The sequence below is a fragment of the Rhipicephalus microplus genome, chromosome 9 (assembly GCF_043290135.1).
Source record: "Rhipicephalus microplus isolate Deutch F79 chromosome 9, USDA_Rmic, whole genome shotgun sequence".
NCBI classification, from domain to species: Eukaryota; Metazoa; Arthropoda; class Arachnida; order Ixodida; family Ixodidae; genus Rhipicephalus; species Rhipicephalus microplus.
In genome coordinates, this window is record NC_134708.1 from 113,369,441 (window position 1) to 113,395,368 (window position 25,928).

The 25,928-nt window shown below is 46.0% G+C and overlaps 1 protein-coding gene across 1 annotated transcript; it reads right to left on the reverse strand.

The window, feature by feature from the left end:
* Positions 1-16,575: 16,575 nt before the first annotated feature.
* On the reverse strand, positions 16,576-18,846 carry LOC142772331 (uncharacterized). The gene is made up of 6 exons (XM_075874531.1): positions 18,599-18,846; positions 17,696-17,810; positions 17,437-17,505; positions 17,287-17,363; positions 16,704-16,763; positions 16,576-16,623 (listed from the first exon to the last, which is right to left on the reverse strand). The coding sequence occupies exons 1-6, from the start codon at positions 18,755-18,757 to the stop codon at positions 16,576-16,578; spliced, it is 528 nt and encodes a 175-aa protein (XP_075730646.1). The 5' UTR covers positions 18,758-18,846.
* Between the last annotated feature and the right edge of the window lie 7,082 nt (positions 18,847-25,928).

Sequence of the window (25,928 nt, forward strand, 5' to 3'; positions counted from 1 at the left end):
TCTCTCTCCCGCTGTTTTTAAAGATTTTAATACTTCAACGCAGAAATTCGGTCTGTCTGTCTGTCTGTCTGTCTGTCTGTCTGTCTGTCTGTCTGTCTGTCTGTCTGTCTGTCTGTGCCAATTCAGCAACACTAGTGAAAGTTTATCTCTTTGCTGAACGTTCACCCACCCATCTCGACCTCCGGCTGCGTTAATATTAGCCCACCATTTCGATTGAAAACAAATATTGCGCATACTTTGGCACATCAATACGTGAGAATTAAGTAGTGTGTGTTTTTATTTAAAAATTGCACAGAAACGTATTTCTTCAGACCACGTTGTCTATTACGCTGCGCTGACAGTGCGATGCTATGAACGAAAGTGCGGATATTTCCTACACTTTTTCAAACTAACGTAACTTTGGCTAAACCGACAGTGTACTGCCACCTACCAGCTGCTGTCCGTTCTAAAAAGCTACAATTTCTCTAGATTGCTGGGAGATGGGGTTTCATTTTTCATGCTGCGCTTCCAGACGGAAGATCGTCGTCTTTTTGACTGCTTTTGCAGTGAAGCATGCCGACACGGTGCCATGTTTTTCTCTTGTAGCTCTTCTTTTCGTCAATGTCTATTTTTACTTTTTTTTCTTTCTATTTTTTTCAATTTTTCTTTTCATGTATTACCTTGTTTGTTTTACTTTCTCTGTTTTCACCATTTTGCTTCCTTTTGTACCTTTTCTCTCTGTCTCTCTATGCTATTCTGTCGGTTTTACTGAATCAACCTCTTTCTATTTGCCACTACTTTCTCTCTATATTCCCTCTTTCTAATTTTTATTTGCGATACTTTACAGCTTTGCCTCCTCTTCACCGTCACTTCTCTTCCTTATCTCATTGCTATACGATACTGTATTAGCTATGTAGTCATCTATGAGCGTGCCTGAATTGCTGAGTGACTGGGACACTCACCTTGGGATTCTGGGTATGCTGCCTGAAACCTCCCCGCCTCTCGAGAGGCATTTTTTCACCAAAGTTTTCATTCTCTTTTTCTCTCGCTTTCTTGCTATACGCTTGTTATATGTTAGCGCAGCTTGTCTAGGGGCGAATTAAAAGACGAAGGAGAGGATGAGGAGACGTTCCTGCTTTTGAGAATGGAAGTTTGTGGTCACAACAGGAATTTCATAGCTAGCTTTCCTTCTAAAGCTTTATTATCTTGTGTAACGTTTCGAGAATGATTGAATGGTATACACTCTAATGTTTAAGTCTTCACAAGGTTGTCGCTATGAAAAAAAGCAAGCAACAGGCTGGGAAAACGACGGTGATTTGCTGATCGAAATTGTGAACAATAAAACGAGTAACACTCAAAGTCAAAGTGCAGCGACAGCAGTTAGCACAAGCGTTAGTCTTCAGTTATCCACACACATCATTTTCAATGCACGAGTGACTGAAAACTCCAGCGTTATCACTCGTGCTTACGTTACCTCTATAATGAACTTGACTATTCGTGGTAAGCTCGCGATCTTATCCGAAAATATTAAAATATGAAGACGCTTCTGAAAATTGCGGCAAGGCCTGCGTCGAGAGCTGGTGGGACTGCAGTTTTTTTGCATTAAACCAGATTAGAAAGAGAATAAATAAGCGCGCGTGGATACATCTATAAAGTTTCTTGCGAAGACAGCTTTAAAATATAAAAGAAGTAGCCTTTGCTGCAAAGTACCATGAACCTATAATCAGCACTTGTTGATTACCTTCAGCCAGAATCCCGTACATTGCAACGTGGCCGTATACGTATAGCTTGATGAAACCATTGTGCATATTCGAAATTCTATACAGGCATGTATACCCGTGAAATTATTGATTGATATGTAAGCTTTAAAGTTCCAAAACCACCATATGATTATAAGAGACGCAGTAGTGAAGGGCTCCGGAGATTTCGACCACTTGGGGTTCTTTAACGTGCACCCAAATCTGAGCACACGGGCCCACAATATCCGACTCCTTCGGAAATGCAGCCGCTGCCGCCAGGAGTCAAACCCGCGACCTGCGGGTCAGCAGCCGAGTACCTTAGCCACTAGACCACCGCGGCGGGGCTACCCGTGAAACGAAATGATTGATCACGGCTTCAGTCCCTTAATATGGCAGGAAACAGTTCATGCGATAACGCCTCTGCATGTGCTTTCTTGTGTGAGCGCACTTGCCATCTTTTTTTTAATTTGGTTTTCTTTGGCTATCTTAACACACTATTGAGAATGTGTGATTACGTCAAGTAAATGCTTGCCTTGACAGCGGTGAAAAATTATGCGCGTAAAGAGAGAACGCCTATACAGACCAGTTTTAGCGGCAGATCTCTTTTGCATGAAATGTCTCGTTTTTTAATGAAGGTATGCCTCACGACTTGCTTCCCGCGCATAAAACAACTCAATAGTGGCGTTTATAGTTCTAGCATTCATCTAGCAGCAAATACGAGGTGTAAAAGGCGGCGTCTTTTTCTCGTTGTTTTGCTTCGCCTGTGTCGGTTTACGCAGTAACGACAGGCACACCGACTCACGCTGGAATGTTACAGAACGAGGCCGGAAATTCACATCAAATATGGGGCTGCCGCATACTTGTCACGAGTGCCTTATGGGGACCGTGACGTCACCTAGTTTATTCTACCCTAACCATGCGTCAGGCAATCTTGATTCCGTCACTGCATACACTTAATGTTAGGCTTACCAAACACTCTCCACTGGGCCAGACAATTTAGTGAAGAGTCAACTTATGCTAACTGTTGTACTATTGGATAATCTCCGTAAACCAGAAAAAAATAGGGAGGGTGTTTACAAGAAGGAAGTATTGTCATCCGGTAATCTGTGCATTTTGATTCGTACATGAATATGCTCGCTTGCAGCCGTCAACCGAGCTCTTGGATGCATAGTATGGAAACTATAAGGATTCATTTTGATCCGCTGAGAGTCCAAGTCAGTACGCAGATTTGTCTTCGGAAAGCGTCCCTTCTTCGTTACTTAGAGGGATAGTGAACAAATATTATGCTGCCAAAGTTTGCAGCAAGACTGGATGATTAGTTGGTGAAATTAAGAGACACAACTTTCATTTCAGGCAAGGACAAGCAAAAAGTCATAAATTAAGTGCATTTTTTTTCAAATGACCCTAACCTAAGCAGCCGTGTCGTGAACTGAACGTCACTAAAAACAAGCATGCCGACAATGCCATCTCTCACCCGCTTCTCGAAATACACTCAGCCTCCACCGTAGTACCAAGAACCTACAAATAGGGCACTAAACAGTGTTCCTGGCTGGGGTGTAAAGCATGAGCGCTTTTTTGCAAGGGGGAAAATGGAATGAAAGGAAATGTAGAGAAAGTGAAGAGGAGGACAATAAAACGTCCACCCTGTGTGCACATCGGCGAAAGTGACGTAACGAATCGTGCTCGCGTGCAACCACCGCATGCTGACAATCCCCGAGTAAAGAAAGGGCTAACTCTTCAAAAGTACGTGAAAGAAACACTGGTTGTTCAAAAATCAGCGTCCTCCAATATAAAAGGGATGGCATCACACGTTGTTTTTCCTCGATTTTCGCTTAGTATCACTTTAGTGCTAAGACTATATATTCTGATGCTTTCGACAGCTATATCTAAGACAGTCTGCTAGTTTACGCCAGAACTATCGCACATGCCTTCGCTCACAATTTCATCTTTTGTTTTGTGAATCAATCCTTACCACTGATTGAAGCGTGGCACGCGTTGTTACTGTACGCAAGAAAGGTTATCAACTGAGCGATGAAAACTACTAACAAATACCATTACCTTCCGGCCTCTGTGAACTGTTAAAAATTTAATTACCTATTCATGCATGTTCTTTCAAAGAACAGAATTTTGATATCTGCCCACATCGTTTTAGGAAAAGCATTTTGGCTACCACTGAACTTTCTTAGCACTATTGGCGAATACGCAACAGCACAATACAAAGGTGTCCAAATCGACGATAAATACGTATATTTTACGAAACATGTCTACTGTCTCTGTCATTATACACTACTCGCAAAGCTTTCTAAAAACCCACTGACGGAGGTAATTCGATTCTTTCTTCTCTCACCACTCGGGAATAGTTTCTCCAGGTCTAGATGTAGTAGGTGTGCGCAAAGATCAGCCGAAGACAAGAAAAAGTGATGTACGCGTTAAGAGGGCAAACTACCATATGTTTGATCAGTTATAGAGATCGTTTACAAAAGCTTATTCAAAAGTCACAGAGTAATGGTTCAGAAGAAAAAGCCATCATTTTTTGATTACCTCGTGTCAAGCGAAACCTGCGCAAGAAAACGGCTAAAACATTTCTTTTCGCGAGAACGAGCCTTTTCAAACAAATTATTTTTTTGGCTGACCATAACAACTGCCTACACACGATGTGTTCCAGAACGTGGCCTTTTTACTGGTAAAAACACATGCACCTTTCCAATCAACAATTTGATATTGTCATATCACCTTATGAAACACTCTCACTGCTATACCTCCGTTGATTGATTGATTTGTGGGGTTTAACGTTCCAAAACCAATATTTGATTTTGAAAGACGCCGTAGTGGAGGCCTCCGGATATTTTGAACACCCGGGGTTCTTTAACGTGCACCCAAACCTGAGTACACGGGCCTACAACATTTGATTGATTAATTGATTTGTGGGGTTTAACGTCCCAAAACCACGATATGAATATGAGAGACGCCGTAGTGGAGGGCTCCGGAAATTTTGACCACCTGGGGTTCTTTAACGTGCACCCAAATCTGAGCACACGGGCCTACAACATTTCCGCCTCCATCGGAAATGCAGCCGCCGCAGCCGGGATTCGAACCCGCGCCCTGCGGGTCAGCAGCCAAGTACCTTAGCCACTAGACCACCGCGGCGGGGCACGGGCCTACAACATTTCCGCCTCCATCGGAAATGCAGCCGCCACAGCCGGGATTTGATTCCGCGAACTGCGGGTCAGCAGCCGAGTACCTTAGCCACTAGACCACCGTGGCGGGGCTGCTATACCTCCGTGTACATAAAACTGTTTCTCAAGTTTTGTGCATTATTTTTCTAGAAACGTACAAATAGTTGTCATTGTTGGTATGTGCTTGTGGTTTAGCATTGCTCCTTGTAACTACTTGTATTCTTTTTTCTCTTTTACATTATTTATCTTATCTTCTTCCCCGCTGTTTGGTCTTCACAATGCAGCATGAACTAAAGTATAAAAGAAAAAAATGAGGAGACCCTTAAGCTTCTCCTTCAACAGTTGAACGTCATAGAAATATCCGGCCCCTAGTGCACCTTTCAACCGCTAAGTGCATAATTATTTATATGTTTTGTTACATACACACGCATGCACACAAACACGCACACAGTAGATTGGACCAGCGCGCGCTATTACCGCCGAATGAGTTCGTTTTCGCCGTGACACATGCCGAACAAAATGCGTTAAATTGGCCATAAAACACTTTCTCAAGTAACCATGGAATAAATTCACTAGAAGAGCTTATGGCCTCATGAATTCATTGCCGCAAAAATTTTAAGAATCCGTCCATTTCGAGTGCAGTTACGAAGATTTATCGCATGCTGCATTTGCATTATCTCTTCTCTCGTCCCGACAAAAGCGCTGGCACCTAAGCAGGGAGGGGTGAAAGGGCAAAGAAACTACCACGCCTAAGGACCTTGAGCAATTTTTTTTTCTCCGAAGGCGTGGCTTTCTCAGTGTGATCGCGCGCGCACGCTTAGACAAGTAGCGGCATCCTGCGACTATCTCGGTAACTTGATTTTTCGGTCACAGACGCACAGATGATTTCTCTCTCACAACCGACGGGGCTGACGCTGGCGGGGAGTTTTCTGTGGCAACAGCTCTTAAACGCTATCGCGTTAAAAATGTGTTATAGATTAGTCCGAAAAAATTGATTGATTTGTGGGGTTTAACGTCTCAAAACCACCATTCGATTATGAGAGACGCCGTAGTGGAGGGCTCCGGAAATTTTGACCACCTGGGGTTCTTTAACGTGCACCCAAATCTGAGTACACGAGCCTACAACATTGCCGCCTCCATCAGAAATGCAGCCACCGCAGCCGAGAATCGAACCCATGACCGGCGGGTCAGCAGCCGAGTACCTTAGCCACTTGACCACCGCGGCGGGGCGATTCCAAAAAAAAAAATAATGTCCTTCCATTCGCTTTCGAATGCGAAACATTTCTTAGCGAACTTCGGCGACTTTGAGGGTATCTATCTATCTATCTATCTGTCTGTCTGTCTGTCTGTCTGTCTGTCTGTCTGTCTGTCTGTCTGTCTGTCTGTCTATCTATCTATCTATCTATCTATCTATCTATCTATCTATCTATCTATCTATCTATCTAGACACCTACGACTTTTAGCTCTCCTGGCCGTTCCGAGTACGTTATCGATACGAAACTTGGCATGACATAACAAGACTGCATGAAGAGCATATTTGACTAGTCATGACATCAAAATCATGAAAGTATGTCACGAATGTCATGAATAACATTTCAAGTTCCTGCAGCTTTTGCGGTGGTTTCGTTCACGTGGCATGTTGCAAAACTGGTATGGTATGACATGATTGCTTGGCTAACACAAGCGACAGACCCTAACAAGAAAATGGCGACAAGCCTGTCAAGTAAGAACATGACTGCATGACACGCTCATAATTCAATCGTGGGCGTTTCGCTAGCGTCATAAATACCAAAGTTGGTATCACGGTACGTGAATGGATCACGAAAATATGATACTGGTGCAAACATAATAATCATAAGATGCGTGCCATGTAACAACAAGATTACATGTCACGCTCATGATGCGCTGGCAGCGGTTCACTAGCTTCACTTATTCGTCATTCGTTCACATCTTGTACTACCATATTTGGTAGTAAAAGATGTGAACGAATGACGAATATATGATACTGGTACAAACATGGTAAACATGAGATGCGTGTCCTGTAACAACATGACTACATGTTACGCTCATGATGTGCTCGCGGCCGTTTCGCTAGCTCCAGATGTACCAAACACGGTAATACGCTACGCGAACGGACGACATGAGACACATCCCAACATGATTATTACGACATGCGTGTCATGTATCAGCATGACTGCACACCAAACTCATGATGCGCTTGCGGCCGTTTCTCTAGCTTTACATTTGCCAAATTTGGTGTTACGTGACGTGCATGGCTGACGAAGGTATGTGACTGGTGTAAACATGATAATCCTGCGATGCACGTCTTGTGAAAACATGACTACATGCCACACTCAAGGCGTGAATACATTTTGACATGACGCGGAGCGCGTGCTCGCCGGCGTTCATTTTATCGCGTCACGCCGGCGTTGCCACGCCAGGCGCCAGTTTTGCCATATACCCGCAGGCGGGCACCGCGCTGCGATGGTTTGACGCATGCGCGTTTCAGCGTGTCCGGCACCCCTTCGTCACGATTAGAGGGAGACACAGTGTTATCTATGCAACGCAGCGGTGCGAATTTTGCGCCGGTTGCCGTCGGGCCGGGCTGACCGACGCTGGCCACACCGGTCGCGCCTGGCGCCAAACTATACACCTTTTCACAGGCAGGATAAAAATACTGCCTTGATGGGCTGTGCGTGAGAGTACAAAGGCTAAGGGCACAGCGTTGCCAATGCATTTTTGAGGGGACGTGCCAATTTCGCAGCCCAAGGAGGGCTATGGAAGCGCCCAGGGCAGCGTTTATGAAAATGTGAATAGAGTGCTCGCGCTTTGCTAACGTAGCGTCGCTGTGACTAGCATGCGCGTGCGTCAACGGGACATCGGAGTATATTGGGCCTTTCATGATGCGCTCGCGGCCATTTTGCTCGCTCCACATATACCAAATTTAGTGTTATGTGACGTCAATGGATGACGAAATATATGACTGGTGCAAACATGATAATCCCGACACGCGTGCCAGGTTTGAACATGGCAACATACACGCTGATAGCGTGCTCGCGGCCGTTTCGCTAGCTCCACATTTATTAAATTTTCTACCACGTGACGTGAATAGATGACGAAGGTAAACGTACATTCATACATGATATTCATGACGCGGAAGTCCTATACAGCATCATTTGTCTCCACCTCGTAAGGCTGTGCTGATTATAAAGTGACATATCAATCTTTCTTATTCGTGCTTCGCATATCATCGATTCCCTCTGTCAGAGGCATCTGCCAGTTTTTAATTGCGAAGCATTTCTTAGCAAACTTCGGCAACATTGAGTGTATATATCTGTCTATCTATATACAGTCTATCTATCTATCTATCTATCTATCTATCTATCTATCTATCTATCTATCTATCTATCTATCTATCTATCTATCTATCTATCTATCTATCTATCTATCTATCTATTTAGCTGCCTACGAGTTTTAGCTCTTATGGCCGTTTCGATAACGGTATCGACACCAAACTTGGTATAGCATAGCATGATTGTATGAAGAACATATTCGACTAGTCATATCATGAAAATCATGATATAGGTGTCGTGAATGTCATAACTTACATTTCATGGCCTGCAGCTCTTGCAGTGGTTTCGTTCACATGGCATGTTGCAAAACTAGCATGGTACGACATAATTGCATGGCGAACACAAGCGACAGACTCTAACATGAACATCATAACATGCGTGTCATGTAACTACATGACTACAAGCCACGCTCTTGATGCGCTCGCGGCCGTTTGGCTAGCGTAACATATACAAATTTTGGTAATACAGTACGTGACTTTTTGACGAAGGTATGTGACTGGTGCAAACATGGTAATCATGAGATGCGTGTCATGTGGGAACATAACTACATGCTACGCTCACGATGCGCTCGCGGCCGTTTCGATAGCTTCATATGTACCAAACTCGGTAATACGTGACGCGAAGGAACGACCTAGGTAAAGGACACATCCAAACGTGATTATCATGACATGCGTATGTTGCAATAAAATGACTACACGCCACACTGATGATACGCTCGCGGCCGTTTCGCGAGCTTCACATATGCCAAATTTGGCATTACGTGACGCCAATGGATGACGAAGGTATGTGACTGGTCCAAACATTATAATAATGAAATCCGTGTAGTGTGAGAACACGATTACATGCCACAGTCTGGGGGCGAATACATTTCGACGTGACGCGATGCGCGCGCTCGCCAGCGTTCTCTTCGTCGCGTCACGAAGGCGCTGCCACGCCAGGCGCCATAGATTCACAGGCGCGCCGGGCTGCGTTGCTTTGACGCATGCGCACTTCAGCGCACACGGCGTCCCTCCGTCATGAAAAAGAAGAAGACGCAGTGCTGTCTCGAGAACGCATCGGCGCGAAATTCAGCATGTCGCATTTCGCGCCGGTTGCTGTCGGGCCACGCCGATTGACGCTGGTCGCGCCTGGCGTTTGCTCGTAGGGTGCTCCCGTTTTGCTAACGTAGCATCACTGTGCCCAGCTTGCGCGCGCATCAACGCTTCTATAAAGTCCCTGAAAAATAAACTAAAGTAGCGCCAACCGCACCCCTTCGCCTCTACCTTCTCTCCCAGCAGCCACAGCAGCGCCTCTAGAGTGTCCACCAGGAAACTACAAATGCGAAAGCACGCGGGCGCACTGGATGTGCCAGACGCTTGGGCAGCTCGGGCACTGCTGCGCCGTGCGTTTTTCATCGAGGGACCGTGCCTCGGGTATGCTGAAAGGGTACGCCGGTGGCGTCTGTTCGGGGAGCGCGCGCTCGCTTCACAGAAGCAAACTCTACGGCGGCCATGGTTCCGAGATTCTTCATCGCTGCCCCAGCGTGTGTGCGGCGTTGCCAGTATTTCGTATTCGGTACACTTCCTTTGCATTTCATTCGTCGCTGAACAGTTATTTGTGTCGTTAGTGTGGTGACATTACTCGTTCGTTCGTTAGTCGATTCGAAGGAATAGAAAGCTAGCTACCCTCGCAAAACAGGCAATGGATCATTCTACGTTTTCAAAGCAAGCGTTTTGTGCGAAGAAGCCAAACTTTCTACTGTAGAAAAAACTACGAAAGCAACTATGACTTTGGCACGCTCTTTTTAGACCGTCGGTACCGAAAGCTTTAAAAGGTCGCCGCAGCAATATTTAATACAGCGCCATGCGCAGCCGAAGGAAAGACTCAGATATACGCTGTCGGTGCGAGGCCGACCAGTTCGAGTTCACCGTCGATTGCATGAAGCGACTGCGTGGGCGAGTTAGGCCATGTGATACTACTGGCAAGTGCTGACAAAATCAGGTCACATGGTCATGCTGATTCTTTCTTCGGTCTGTGAGGTTATATGCTGCTCACATTATTCGATGTACAGCAATTTAAACAACTACTGCACATCGTGCGCGTATATTGACAGACGTGGCTTGTTACAGTCCGCATAGAAGGTATATTGATATGTAAACTAGTGTAAAACTGGGTGAGTTCGCTCATACTGGAAAAAAAAAAGAAAGCGCAGCTGAGGAGGCAATAGAGCCAATAGAAGAATTACGTAAGACAGGCGGTAAACAAACGAAATACTATCTGAAAAATACAAAAAAAAGGTAGCGTTCGCGCATGCATAGTGCTCTTTAGCATCTCTCTCTAGCAGCTGAATGCACAACCCAACAAAAAAAACATATATGAAGACTGAACTTTGTCCTTTTTCCCTGCATTTCTCTTCTATCTGCCAATGTGTTTGAGAGTTTAACCTCCTCGACAGGACCTAAAAATCTGCATACAAGGGGTGCATGCAGCCCGACCATACTAACATTTGCGATTTCTGTAAAACATATTCCAATTGAAGACTTGCAGTTGTTAGTCCAGCATGTGTCCAATGAAATTTTATGTTCTCGTCTATGCCTTTATTCTTTTAATAGGTGTGGTAAAATACAATCAATAAAAATGAGTAAGTATAGCTTGCTCCATAAAGAATAACGCATCTCAAGCTACTTGGTTATTATTATAAGGTACGAACAGCTCGCATTTCGCAAGGACAGAGGTTGGGGTAGTGCGATAATGTGCATAATGTTTTCCTCTGTGTTCTGGTGAGGTCCATACCGTTTGTGTCCAGCGTTACATGAAGTTCCTTCTTTGCACATATGATTGTCCCCATTGTTTAAGCAGAATACATCTCTCTTAGAATGATGTTTTACACTTGCATACCGGCTCTAGGCCACTCAATATCCATCACACCTCGGTCTTCCCTGGCATAAATACATGAGAATGACGGCGTCTGGGAAGGCAGCATTGAGTACACACGTATACTTGAGATGTTCATGGCATGACATGTTTATGCATATGCCATAATAATAGCATGCAATATGTCGAGCGAACAAAAGGGCCTGGTATTTATTCCATAATGTTACTTTATTGATAAACACCAAAGTTCAAGTACAGTTGATTCTATGCAAAAACTGAATGAAGGGCACAAAACATGACATTTATTCAACATTTCATGAAAATGCAGGACTGCCTCGATCATACATGATAATTATGCAGTGTACATAATAAATGACACGGAATATGTGTTAACGGTGACTTGTTGCTATACGTGCACATCGCAATGACAAGAGTAAAGAAAAGCGATGGCATTCGTGGTGCACTCACAACTGGCGACAAGCGGACGCAATTTGTGCCAAACACCTTTATCAAGATTAACACTCCACATGTGGAATTTAGCGAATGAAATGAAGTACACGTATTGAACTTTTGAATGCACAGGAATAGGAAGTAGACATAGAAAGCCCTTACTGGGGATATGCAAAACATATTATGCAGATATGTAGGCATTAAACAGGACATACACGTAAAAGACATAATAAAACAGATGTAATAGGCACAGCAAAACGACGGACCTAATCATAGACTAGTGAGGGTAACAACTGCTCTATCTGAAGAGAAGAAGAGCGAAATTAGACACTAAAATAGAGGCCAACCCAGATGTAGTTGGAATAAAAACACACGAGCTTATAATTGCCCTCAACAACAAGTGGAAAGCTGTAAAATCATAGGCCAACGACATCTTCAGCCTCAAGACAACAAGAGGAAAATCAGCCACAGGCCAACCTAGCAGAAGTCAAAATAAAAATGCACGAGCTTAGAATTGCCTTTGGCAATAAATTCAAAGCAAAGAGAGGAAAAACGAGAAAACAGACACAGAGGCAATGAACAAAACCATTACTTCACTGACATCTGAAGCAGAAATTTAAGGCTGTAAACCACCAAGGCAGAAAGTAAGCGAAATTTCCCGAGTGACGAGAAACATAATGAAAAACAAGGACACTTGACACACAATAATAAAAATAGGCTTAGCTAAGTTAACAAAGCTTCTCATCAAGAACTCTAATCACACAGAATTACAACGTAAATGAGATCGAGACACCACCCAAGCTACTTAAAGGGAACTGCTTATAAAGGACCAAAATGTACACACTGAAACAAACAGGGCAAACGTGTTAGAAAATTCAATGAGATTATGACGGCAACTGAAAACATCTGCTCTGAACTGTACGGATCAAAGATAAGTAATTACTGTTGAAATGAAATCCCAATAGGACAAAACACTACAGTTCATCATGTACGGTACTTGGGGATTCAAACGCAACATCAATTTTTTGGGCATAACTGGTATGCACACCTGCTTGAAATAACCACGTCATGTCGTGATATAGTCTCTAAGAATAATTTTGGCTCTTATATACACGTCCTAGTCAAAATTACGCCAATATGACCTTAACTTAACCCAGTGTCAACAAAAGTATGTGCGTTACTGAGACCATAATTCCTGCATTTCAATCCATGAGTACTGTACCTACAGACTAGGTTAAGAGGCCATACCACACATGCATCATAGAAAAACGGAAGGAAAACACAAAAGAAATGAGGCATACACACTATTTTACATTGGTTGTAGCAGCCTGCTTTCCAATGCTACGACTACCAGTTTTTGCATCTTTAGCTTCATCATCTGCCAAACGCATATTCTCTTTCCGCAGAAGAATGTTAATTCTGGTTTTAAAAAATGCTCTCAGCCACCTCTCCTGAATGTTGTGGCAAGGTGGAAAACAATTGACAGCTTGCACACTGTCATAAGTGGTGGCCACAAGTTGATCAATCGTAACTTTATTGCACAGAAGCTTGTTGCTATTCACTCTAAACATATTCTCAGCTGTTTCGAGCAAATGAAGTACTGCTGGCCTTGGTGATACGAGCTTGCTGTCATCAGTGTAAGATTTTAACTTTGTGAGCACACTAGCTTCGTTCGACACTGTGGCAGTTTTGCACTGCTCACAAATCCCTGTGTGCTTTGCAACACTCTTCACCACAAACCCAGCAAGGTCAATAAAAGACTCATGCTCCATCATGCTTATGTCGAGAAGATCACTGGGATATTCAACAGCTTCTGTATCATTGCTGTTAGGAGCTCTTGCGTGGCAATTTTCGATTCCAACTAGGGGAGGAGCATCGTTGATAGCATAGCTTCCACTTCTACTGGGCCGAAAAAACTGTGACAAAGTAGCAGCTCGAATAGCACTACGAAATTGAAGAGCTTTTGGTACTGCATTGTTCGTCCTCAGAGTGGAGAACGAATTCTTAAGAGCATCTTGGGCAAATCGGCTGAGCAAAACAAAAAAGAAGCCCTTCTCATTAAGGTAATAATGCTGCAGTTCCAATGCACCTTTACACACCAAAATTATGCCCGTCTGCACAGGCTTCCACAGGTGTTTTGATGGGGAGCCTATCTTCAGATCTGTAAAAAGAGTTACCATATCCTTTAAAAAAATCAGTGAGTCCTCATATTTCTGAACTTGCTGATGCCAAGCTTCGTTGTACGTGATGTCAGTACTTTGAACCACCTATAAATGGTTTCTATGAACCATGCTGTTGTCAACGCATCTTAGGGCAAATCTCCCCTTTCGACCAGGAAACGTAGTGCAGCTGCAGTATCGTGATTTAGCAAGGAAAATGCAGGCCCCACTTTCATTTTCTCATAGTGTCCTGGGTCCAAGAAAGATGGTTTCGAGTGCGGTGCTATGTTTAATTGCAGTTCAGAGTCTATTTCTACCAGCTTCTGAATCGGCACAAGGTTAACCTCATTCGAAGGCAGCTTGTGCTTTTCGACCACATTTTCGGGAAGGAAAATCAATTGACCACGTGTGAGGTGGTTCCTCAAGTTCTTAGCAAATGTGCGGTGTCTGCCATAAAATAAAGCTTGCGATTTTGGTCAACAGGATAACAACAAGAAACTCTTGACACAGAATGCTTTCCCACAACTATGCCAAATTCTCTCCAGAGTGCCATAATCCCACCACCCATGTCGCTAACGACTGCATCTATACGAACCCCGATTGTTTCACATTCCTGAATAATTTCAATCAACTGTTCTTGAACTGCAGCACTGCTGAACGAGTTTCCAGTAAGATGATAAGCAACTGTCTGCTTCCATATTTGTGTAACCCCACCCAGCATGAAAACAAGTCCATGTGTTGCCACTGCAGCATGTGGCAGAGAACCGTCGGCCAAAGGTGAAGTGGGCCTTCCAATAACAGTGCCAGTCGTTTGGTCAAACGCAAGCCCTGAGCTCAACTGAATTTCATCGAGTATCAGAACTGCATGCCTCTTATGCTCCTTCATGGTGGTTATCTGAAATATGCAACATGCATTATTCACCAAAGGCAATAATAAAGACATTTAAAATACAATGCTTTTCAAGAACAAACAGGCAGTGCACAGTGCAAGCTGTATTTCGATGTTTGCATGCAAGAAGATTATCACCTATTGAAATTTATGTAGAATTGTGCCTAGTTAGAGGACCTGAAGTCATAAGTGAAGGAAAGGTGAGAATATGTTGTGGAAACTTTATGAATTGCCGCTAAAACGTGCACGACAAAGAGCGCAGTGACAGGCACTAACACTGATACTATCAACACATGAAAGCCTAATAAATATTAGGGTTTACGTGCGAAAACCATGATACGATCATGAGACATGCCATAGTGGAAGGCTCCGGAAAAGGCTTCACCTTTTGCTCAAGGTGTACTGCTGAAAGAGATGCTCACGAGAATAAATGTAACAAATATATTCAGCTATACCATCCTTTCTCCTTTAAAGCAAGGGACTTCAGAACCTCATGTAAAATTCCTGGTGAGATCTTGTAGTTTTCAACACGACGTTGTAAAGTTATTTCACTCGGAAGAGGTACAGCAAGCTCCCTGACCGCATTGTAGCCTCTGGATCCACATGCCAAACGGAGCTTGAGGCCTTTCTGTATAGTCTCTGTAGACCATTGCTTCCCTCGCATACTGGAAGTCCACATGCCTTGCAGTTGATCTGGTGACAGGTACTTCTTGATGTTTCGCGTGAGATCATGGTTTCTACGGTTTGCTCTGCTTTTCTGTTGTTGCAGTGTAGCAACTTTCCGCTTCATGTTGTTCAAGCACTCTTCCAATGTAGCTATTCTTTTGTGAAGGGCAGCTACTACTGCTTGATCAGCATCCCAACTACTTGAACTGGAGCCTGCAAAGCACAGATTGAGCAGGAAGTGACAAGAGTTTGAAAATTTCCCTATTTAACCCAGACTAGCATGTGAGGGAGAACCATAAGGATTTAAAGAAACAAAAAAAACAGTGCCACTCCATATTATTCAGCAGAAAAGTGTAAGCGTAACTCTTTGAGAACACAACAGTGGTTTTAAGAAACAGCATAAGCTGACACTGTTGCTAAATGAACAGGGACAAATGGAGCTGCGCAGAACCCGCAATGCATGCAGCAGAACTATTTTTTTTGGTGGGGGCGTGTCCTTGATCCGAAATAGAGGCAGGACAGTCAAGTGTAATCACGTCTCACTTTGTACTCTGCGTGTGAAGGCAGAAAGACATTTTGGGAGCAGCAAGTGTCCGGTGTACCACCTCCTAGCTATGCAAATAGTTAGTAATGAATAAAGACATGAATATATGTCACGTACTCTCGGTTATGACGTAGGGTTATCACTGGCGGTGGCTATTTCATACAAAGTGGGGAGAGTGCCATGGTTCCAGTGTTGTAGCTTTTTTTGACAGAGTTGCTACAAGACGGCAGCTGATTGCGTGTCACAAGTGATAGTGTGATGATGTTGCGCAGTAAGTAGCAGTGTGCTATGCATTACTGTACACAAAACACAGCTTACATGTTCCTCCAATAAACTTACGTTGTGTGCGACTACTGTCGCTTTACAAGGATGAGCATACCAGCAAAAGAAACAAAACAGGGCACCAGTACTTGGAGCGCATTGTTACTATTAAATGCACCAATATATCAATCTGTTATGAGCGTGCACGTAATTTCCTGTAGGCGGCGATGTGTATATTGCATAGTGTGTGAGAACAGTAGCAATGAACACTTACCGGTGACATCAGCTGTGCCCTCAGCAGACAGAAATCCTCCACGGGCAGCACAAAAGTTCTGCTGAGCTGTAAATGACGAATAATCTTATTAGTAGTACTGAAGACCGGTAGAGTCACCAAAGCTTTAAATTAGCACAGTTGCAGCACAGTCAATGAGGGATGGCCAGTGACTAAAATTAAAAAAATGTATATGATACTGAACAGAAATTTCACTCACACTCAACAGGCACAGTCAAAGCTTGAAATGGCTGACAGCTCGATTCATGGGTGGTTTCCACACCTGCGCACATATGATAGTTTGAACCAACAAAACCATCTGGCAGACACATGCCTATACAAATCATGAAAAGTAGCACTCACCTGCTGAACAAGCTGTTGAACAAGCTGGCACTGCGTCACATTCGGAACTTGAAGGTGCATCTGCAACATGAGATCAACAATAAATTATGTGACATTTCAAAGCAACATGTCACTGCCATTACCTTCTAGAAAGTCCGATGGTGCTGAATCAGTGGCAGTGTGACCTAAAAAAGATAAAGACAAATTGAAGAAGATCATCATCTCTGTTACATCGCATTTTGGCAAACAAGCATCAACACTACTTGAAGCATTTACAATACGCACAGGTGCATTACAAGTTTTCAGTTATAAGGATGCATGCCAAAACCCAAGCGACAATGCTTTCAATCTTGCAATGTGCTGAACATCATACTGCGGAGCAAAATGTTGTGCATCTGCAGCACACCCTACAGACATGATTGTAAAATATATAAACCAATGGATACAAGTTACAAGCCGTTACAATGCTTCGACTACATGCAGCATGTGTGTTAGCTACGTTACCTTGTGAAGAACCTAACCCTGCTTGAGTGGCATCACTGTTTGCTCCATAGCCTGCAAATTCTAAAACATCAATGAAGAGATAAAGCACGTTTGTAATTACGGTTAAGAACTCACTATCAACAGCAGCTGGTGTCAGAAGCACATTCGTAGCTGATGGGCAGTGTGTCTCTTTGGCTTCTGCATAATCCAAACATGTATTAATGATAACGAAGAGGGAAAAGGCGTGAGATGTGCTTAACCGTCAACTCACCATCAACAAGAGCAGCTGCTGTTAGTAGTAGATTAAGGCCACAAGAAGAGCGGGCTGAATCATTGCATTCTGGAGAATAAAAAAAAATGCATTAATTATACCAAAGAAAAGCCATTAGCTATACACAAACAGTGCACAACACCTATATGCAAGACGACATGTTTCAGGTTAGTGAAAGGCTGAGAAGTAATTATGGGTGATGCAGAAAACAATGAAGACGGACTAAACATTCTCCAGTTTTTTAACGCGATTGGCTTACCTGACGTTTGCAAATGCTCTTGACTGAAGATCGTAGGCGCCGCGTCTCTTTTCAACTTTTTAGTACCAAACTTGCGCAGCAGTATCGGCTCGAATTGGTCCGCAGTGAAGTGGTCCTAGGTAAGGAAATATTCGCGGCTACTGTTACACAATGAAACAGCTCGCTCTAAAAGAAACTAAAATACCCTTTAGTGTCAACACGTACACGACTACGCACTGTTTGCCACATTCTCTTTTCACCAGACTAGCAAACGGTGCGTACAGTATGTAGAAATACGCACCATTTAGCCTTGCGTGTCCTTATTTCAACCACAGAGCTTCTGAATACTGAGCGCGCTGGAGCATATGCTTAAACGAAATGATGCGACATTGAGGTCGCTGCCCACGCCTTTATACATAAAGTCCTTACACCCATACACACATACACGCGGGAGTCATTTAACTATACGTCGGCCAATAAACAAAGTTTAGTTTTGCACTCGAATGTATCCATTACATTTACTTTGTAACATAGTCGACGATTATTTCTGGATCAAACAAGTAATAATAATAATAATATTATCTGGCGTTTAACGTTCCAAAACCACAATTTGGTTATGAGAGACGCCTTTTTGGAGGGCTACGGAAATTTCGACCACCTGGTATTCAATAACGTGCATATAATGCTAAGTACACAGGCCCGAACATTTCCGCCTCAATCGAAAATGCAGCCGCCGCGGTCGGCATGGATCAAGCCAGATACGCAACGTTTACACGGCAATAAACGCGGTACGCGTTTCAACTGGCATGCACGTTTAGCATCGACGCGGTTACACTCTTTGTGTGATGCTCGAGCTTGACATCACCGCAACACTGTAAACACGAATACAAGCGAAACGATAGAGTTTAGCTCGCCGGTACTCACCTCACAAAGCCGCGACGATACAGGGTCCAAGTCAGTCCTTCCGATACGCGGGAGCCACACTTCTTGCCGAGCGGCATTGTCTTTTCCTCGCGGAAGCGAAAATAGCTTCTTTCCTCTGCTGTACCTGCTTTTGCAACCACTGGCACAGCAGGTCGGCATCCCGAAACGTGCAGGATTATCGTGCACACACTCACGCGCGGTCGAACTCCGGCTACACAACAATACCAAGCGCGCACGCCTAGCCACAAACAAACACCACGAAAGTGGACAAACAAAATGGCGTTTGCGATACCTTCACAAAGGCTAGTGCGTCATGCTGCAGATTCTTAGCACCGCCGAGTTTATTACACAGAAAGCAGTGGCGCTGCCATCAAGAGCGTCACCGCTGAGCGCGTCTGCATGCAAACGGTGGGCTATCGCGTTGAGTATTGCGTGCTTGCAGTGATGTCTTTTGCCACTGCATGCCACTTGCTTATATACACGTCACATCGTCGTACTTAACGTTACTTTTTATATATTTTTTTTTCTTTCTCAATCACTCTTTTGGTGCATCGCCTAGAACCGCAGCGCCCAGATGCGCTTTAACGGAAACATGAGCACAAGCTCATCTTTGCGGCCAGGAGCCATACAGCCCCTCAACTAGCGTCGTTTCCTATCTGCAATGTACGCGAGGGGAGAGGAGTCTGCACATTGACACGAATGGGGCTACTTTAGTTTACTTTTCAGGGATTTTACGCTACTATGCTACATAATGCGCTAGCGGCTGTTTTGATAGCTCCACATATACCGAATTTCTTGTTACGTGACCTTAACGTATGACGAAATATATCACTGTTGCAAACATGGTAATCCTGACACGCGTGTTATGCAAGAATATGACAAAATATGCCACAAACGAGCGCTACAAAAAGGGCGCACCGCCGAATTCTGCCTACCAAGCGGCAGAGAGGCGCCTCAAGGTCAACGATAAAGGAGAACACAAGCATCCAAACACTCTCCGGGCACGCCGTCTCTCCCCCCACGGAAGCGTAGTTTCACCGACCGACCTCCTCACATAAGCGGCCGAGCAAGCCCTGCAAGGTTCTCGAAGGAAAAGAGCGTGGCGATGCAGAGTGTCGTCACGTGTCGCGGAGGACCCTCGAAACACGTCGCTCTTTCCCCAGCCTTGGCTGCGCATCGCACCGACGAAACGAGTAGAATTTTCTGGAATCTAGCGCGAAAGGTATTTAAGCGAGCAACGAAGAAGGGAGATCAGGAGAAGAAGGAATGTTGCGCTAGTGTGCGTAGTGTCTTTTCGCTGTGTGGGCGAAGCCTTTTGTCCTCAGTGACAAAGGAGGAGAAGAAGAAGATTTCCACCTGAGGGGTGAACACTCGTGCTACAAGCAGAAGAGTGTGTCTACCGCCAGCAAGCGAAGACGCGTTGCAACAGCTGCGCGTAGGAAACCGACGTATTACCGGCGAAGAAGTTTGGTGCTTGGAAAGCGGCGAATTGAAGACGCGAGGTTTCCTGGAAGAGGAACTTCGGTGCAGCGGAGTGACAACAGCGCTGGACTTTGAGTGAGGTATTCTTAGAAGAGTATCACTTAGACCTTGAGACCTTGTTCCAAGGACTTTGGACTGAATAAGTTTTCAAACGCTTTAGCCTTTAGGTGTCTTGGTTGTTCGATGCATGTGATTTTATTGTAGCGCATATTGCTTTTTGCGTTCGTTCTTTCGAGTGTTGCTGATTGTACTGTGTAGTACGTTGTTTGATTGGTGACATATCGTATTCAACTACTGTCGAGTGTGCATATTTGTGTATCTCTTGATGTGCCATATTTGAGAATATAATTTTGTTTTGCTTGCAAACTCTCGGCTCTGACTTGTTCTTTGGGCCACAGCCGCCGTCCGCTGGCGCGCCAAATAGGACCATGTCTAAATTGTCCGCGCTTTCGTGGTGCAGTTCGGCGGGCCAATGCTTCGGCTTTTGGAATTAGCCCCGTGTGATGGTTACGGACGTTCTTCACTATGTTTGTCGATAGCGGACGAAAAAGGATTAACATCAACAATTGATGCGAACAAAAGAAGCTTTATATTGCACACTAGAGAAGGAAGTGACACTTTCTTGTTGATGAGTTGCGCGAACCAATGGTTCTGCGCCTCCTGCGCGCAAAACACGCCCCCAAGCAGCTGCAGCAGCCCGATGAAGGCCAGCGTCGGGTGCGGCAGGTGCGGCGGAAACACCTACTTGTACAGGCACACCTTGTTCTTCTCTGTTTTGTGCACTTCCTGGTCCAGGAATGGGAACGTCGCAGTTTGGGTCCCCGTCGTCCCGACATGATGCCGTCGTCGACGTGTGCGAGGGCAAAGGTGGCACGGCTGGAACGGCTGACGGCACACGGATGCGCTACCATGTGCAGCGCCGTTTAGTCGGACGTCACGGCCAACCCAGCAGTCAGGGTAGCAACTCCTGAAGTCCAGGGTCAGGCCACGGCTCACGAGGAGCACGCCCGGTAGGCCTCGCTCAGGAACCTGCTCCCGGCCACTGTATCCGGGCAGGAGCCGTTCAGCAGGCCCCGTCCTTGGACCTTGTACAGGCCGACGGACTCGACCTCGAATGGACACACCGGAGCTCGACCTGGCCGACACGTACGGGTCCCACGTCCGGCTCAGGAACGCTGCCAGGAACTCGTCCTCTCGAGTGGCGCACCGCTTCGTCTGCCTTCGTGGCCTCAACCCTCGAGCTCTTTTTCCCACATTCCTTCTTCTTGGCCAGGGCACCGCCAGGTACCCTCGGGTGCACACTGCAGCTCATGAGCTCGCGGCCCGCGTCCGAGTCTGGCGCGTCGCTCGGTATGGCTCGGCACCGCTCGGCGATCCTCGCTCGATTCAGCCAGACCTCCCCTGGCACCTGATCCTCGGCCACCCTGAACCTCGCCCGGCTCCGTGGTTTTCCGTACACACGCCCGCGTCTCGCCCGGCAGAACGTCTTGCTCGTCCCTTGCCGATGTGCGACGCTCTGATGGCACCAGCGCTTGATGGCATGGGTGCGGCTACGGAGTAGTCAACCCACATCGGAGACGCGATGCTCCATGCGGGGAACGGCCAGCCCGTCCAGCGAACAGCTTGCGTCGAGACGCGATGCTCGGCGCAACCGTGACCATTAGCCAGGCCACGTTTATCGCTGTGCCGAACGGCTGACCGTAAAGACGCCTCGCCGAGATCCGCGATGCCCTCGGCCAGGAAGAGAACAGCAGGCCAGGCCGCGCCCCGAGATGCAGTACTCGTGCCGGCAATGCCGCCCCAGCTGATGGTTGGACGGCAGCAGCGTGGACAGCCGCGTTCCCTGGCCGGAACCTGGATCGCCTGCGTCCGACGCTTCGGCCCGCTGTCTCCCATCTGCCGCTGCTCCGGCTCGTCCCCAGCCACACAGTCTACTGCCACGTAATGGTCGCACTGGCCCAATCGTGGCACGCCACCTCTATGGGCCACCACTGGTCATCAGCTGATTGGCGCACAGTTGCCTTGTAATCGCACGTGCCTTCTTTTTCTTCACTTCTTGTTGTCGCCCTCGTGCCACCTGCCCTGCGCTCGTCTTCTTCAGCTTTGGTTTGACGCTTTAAGTCCTTTCCTTACACCCGGTGATCGCCTCCTTAATTAACAATACCTGGGACGATTATTCTGGCGTCCGCGATAGGACCTTTTTGGTGCACAGTGTGTCCAAAGTAGTAAGAAAGAGCCTTGAGGTGTTGATGGTGCTATCTGAACAATTTGTGTGTTTCTCAGTGTTCTCGTTAACGAGTGTGCAGAGAGTGTTTCGATAGACTGCTTTCGGCAGATATTTTGTGCACGCGGCAAGGTTTTATTTTCGAGACAACATGTATCTCGATAAGTTAGTAGCTCTTGGTGAGAAGATGGGTCTTTCTGGCGCCTAACTAGGGAAGCGGGTGAATCAGAAGGAAAAAGAGGCGGTGGAGAGAAAGAGGTTGGCAGCTGAGAGGGCGAAAGAAAAAAGAGAGGTAGACGAGCGACAGCTGAAAGAAGATAGAGGGGCGGAGATAGGTGAAAAGGAACCGCAGTGGAAGCACTAGATGGAACTCGAGCGGCTCCGTTTGCAACAGCGTAGTGAAAATCCCGTCTAAGCTAGAGTTGAAAGCAGCGAACGGGAAGGTCATGGCTTCCGCTTGAACCCAAGCAAGCTTCTCGTAGTGTTGGGTGAAAGGAAAGACGGCCTTGATGCGTACCTTCACAGATTTGAGACGATTGCAAGGAGCCAGAAATGGCCGGAACATCAATGGGCAACTGCTTTGAGGACTTGCTTGAGTGGCGAAGCGCTCAGTGTGTACGGTAGGCTGACGCCAACCGATGCAGCCAACTATGCAAAGGTGAAAGCTGCTTTCCTGAAGCGATTTAGATTTACTGTGGAAAGTTTCCCGAACAGATTTCGGACGGGAAAGCCAGCTGATGGTGATACGGTTACGCAGTACGCTACCCGACTTAGGTATTATTTCGACAGATGGATCAAACTTGCAGGGACAGCACAGGAGTACGATGAGCTTAGAGAGCTCCTTATTAGAGAGCGATTGTTCACCAGTTGCCACCAAAACTTGTCGCTCTACTTGAAAGAGAGGAAAGCTGAGTCACTTGAAGACATGCTTGTATTGGCCGACCAATTCTTGGAAGCGCAAGGTGGCCCAAGTCTGGCCAAGGTTAAGAAGGAATGTCCAGAGTATTCGAAGAAATCGGCACCCGAACGAAAAAAGCGCTCACCAGAGAGTGTTGCGCGATCTTTTCTGTGTAACCGAGTGGGTCATCGCGCTAACAGCTGTCGAACTAACTTTACGTGCCCTATGGTTGTAAAATTTTTCAAATGTGGTCAGACTGGGCACAAGGCATACGCATGTCGTAGCGGAGCGAGTCAAGCTCACCATGTAGCCTGTGTGCAGGTGGTACCAAAAGCCAATGATGCCGACGTCACCGACGGATTTGTAGAGTTGAAAATGGGAAGAAACTTCCTATTGTGGGTGCTGTAATGACAAAACAGCCAACCGGTGTTACGACGGGAATGCCAACGCTGCCTGAAAAAGTTGCGGGCAAGGAGATTACAGTGTTGAGAGACACCGGTAGCTCCATTATTATCGTGCGGAGAATTATGGTACGGGAAAGTTAGTTAACAGGCAAAACGAAACCGGTTTGCCTTATTAACAGCACGATTTGGGTGCTTCCTGAAGGGGAGATTGAAGTCGAAACCCCGTACTTCAGTGGAAGGGTTACTACCCTGTGCATGACGACCCCCCTGTACGACCTCATCATTAGAAATATCGACAGAGCGCGAGGGTCGAACGATCCCGAACGTTCGGGGATGACCGGAAGATGGAGCCCCCGGCAACACAGAATTCGTGAGGTACAGTGAAGGAGCATCCCGTGAAGGATTTCATCCAGGTTCAAGGTGAAGCGTGGTGCAAGAGACAGTGAATCAGGAGATGACTGGGTTGAACGAAAGAGCGTGCCGTGCAGCACGACTTACGTTGGCATGACCTCAATCAGCCCACAGTGAAAAGGTGACCGAGTCACCCTCCAGGTCCAATGTCGTGACGTGAACAAGCTGGTGAATAACCAGACAAGATCGCTTGAACGTTGTGAACCGATAACGGAGTCGAAAGTGTTAACGATGGCTGAGACGCCGCCTCAGATGCCGTCGATTGGAACGGCTCGCCGAAAAAGAACGAGGAAAAATAAGAAGAGATTGAGTAGGCACCGCAAGAAAGGGCGCAAGCGCAGATCAAAGTACACAGGATAGGTGCTGAGGTCGAATCGGAATGTGTTTGGCAGTGCTGAGTGCAATATATTGTATTAATATTGTTTTTATCCTGCGTCACAAGTGTACGTTGAGTGAGTCAAAATGTTTGTTGTGGGGACGTGATGTATAGAATTGTACAATTGTTGCAAAGAAAGACCTTTGTACATTTGTTTGAAATATGTGATGGAGTGTTGTACTCATTTGCCTGTGGTTATTTTCTTTTTTGTGAGATTGAATTTCAATGTGCAATAGTATTGAGTGTTCTACTGTGAATGTAACGTGCCATGAGCGATGGACTGTGTTATGAACGGTATTTGTTTGGCGAGTGTTCGCCCTTGTTTGTGTGGTTTTGAATATTATGAGATCATATTCTTAAAGTGAAGTGCCGTGCCACAAACGAGTGCTCTAAACCAAAAGGCGCACCGCCGAATTCTGCCGACCAAGCACCAGAGAGGCGCCTCAAGGTCAACGATAAAGGAGAACACAAGCATCCAAACACTCTACGGGCGTGCCGTCTCTACCCGCTCGGAAGCATAGTGTCACCGACCAACCTCCTCAAATGAGCGGCCGAACAAGCCCTGCAAGGTTCTCGAAGGAAAAGAGCGTGATGATGCAGAGTGTCGCCACGTGTCGCGGAGGGCCCTCGAAAGACGTCGCTCTTTGCCCAGCCTTGCCTGTGCATCGCACCGACGAAACGAGTAGAATTTTCTGGAATCTAGCGTGAAAGGTATTTAGGCGAGCAGCGGAGAAGGAAGATCAGGAGAAGAAGGAACGTTGTGCTAGTGTGCGTAGGGTCTTTTCGCCGTGTGGGTGAAGCCTTTTGTCCTCAGTGCCAAAGGAGGAGAAGAAGAGGATTTTCACCTTAGGGGTGAAGACTCGTGCTACAAACAGAAGAGTGTGTCTACCGCCAGCGAGCGAAGACGAGTTGCAACAGCTGCGCGTGGGAAGCCGACGTATTACCGGCGAAGAAGTTTGGTGCTTGTAGAGCGACCAATTGAAGACGCGAGGTTTCCTGAAAGAAAAATTTTGGAGGCACCGGAACGACAACATCGCTGGACTTTGAGTGAGTGATTCGTGGAAGAGAATTATTCAGACCTTGTTCCAAGAACTTTGGACTGAATAAGTTTTCGAAGGGTTTAGTCTTTAAGGGTCTTGGTTGTTCGATGCGTCTGATTGTATTGTAGCGCGTGTTGTTGTTTGTGTTCGTGTTTCGAGTGTGGCTGATTGTACCACGTTGTTTGATTGGTGACATATCGTATTCGACTATTGTCGAGTGTGCATATTTGTGTATCATTTGATCTGCCATATTTGAGAATATAATTTTGTTTTGTTTATCAACTCTCGGCTCTGACTTGTTCTTTGGGCCACAGCTGGCGTCTGCTGGCGCGCCAAATAGGACCACTTCTGAATTGTCCGCGCTTTCATGGTGCAGTTCGCGGGGTCGAAAAGTCAGCCCTTAGAATTAGCCCGGCGATCGCTTCTCTAATTACGGGATCTGTGACAACATACCACGCTCATAGCATGCTCGCGGCCGTTTCGCTAGCTCCACAT

Excerpts from the sequence above, each read along its gene's own strand:
- LOC142772331 (XM_075874531.1), bottom strand. The coding sequence starts at position 18,757 with ATGCCGACCTGCTGTGCCAGTGGTTGCAAAAGCAGGTACAGCAGAGGA. Across the intron at positions 17,811-18,598 it reads TATCGTCGCGGCTTTGTGAG|GACCACTTCACTGCGGACCA; the intron begins GTGAGTACCGGC and ends TTCCTTACCTAG. Across the intron at positions 16,624-16,703 it reads TTCAACAGCTTGTTCAGCAG|GTGTGGAAACCACCCATGAA; the intron begins GTGAGTGCTACT and ends ATATGTGCGCAG.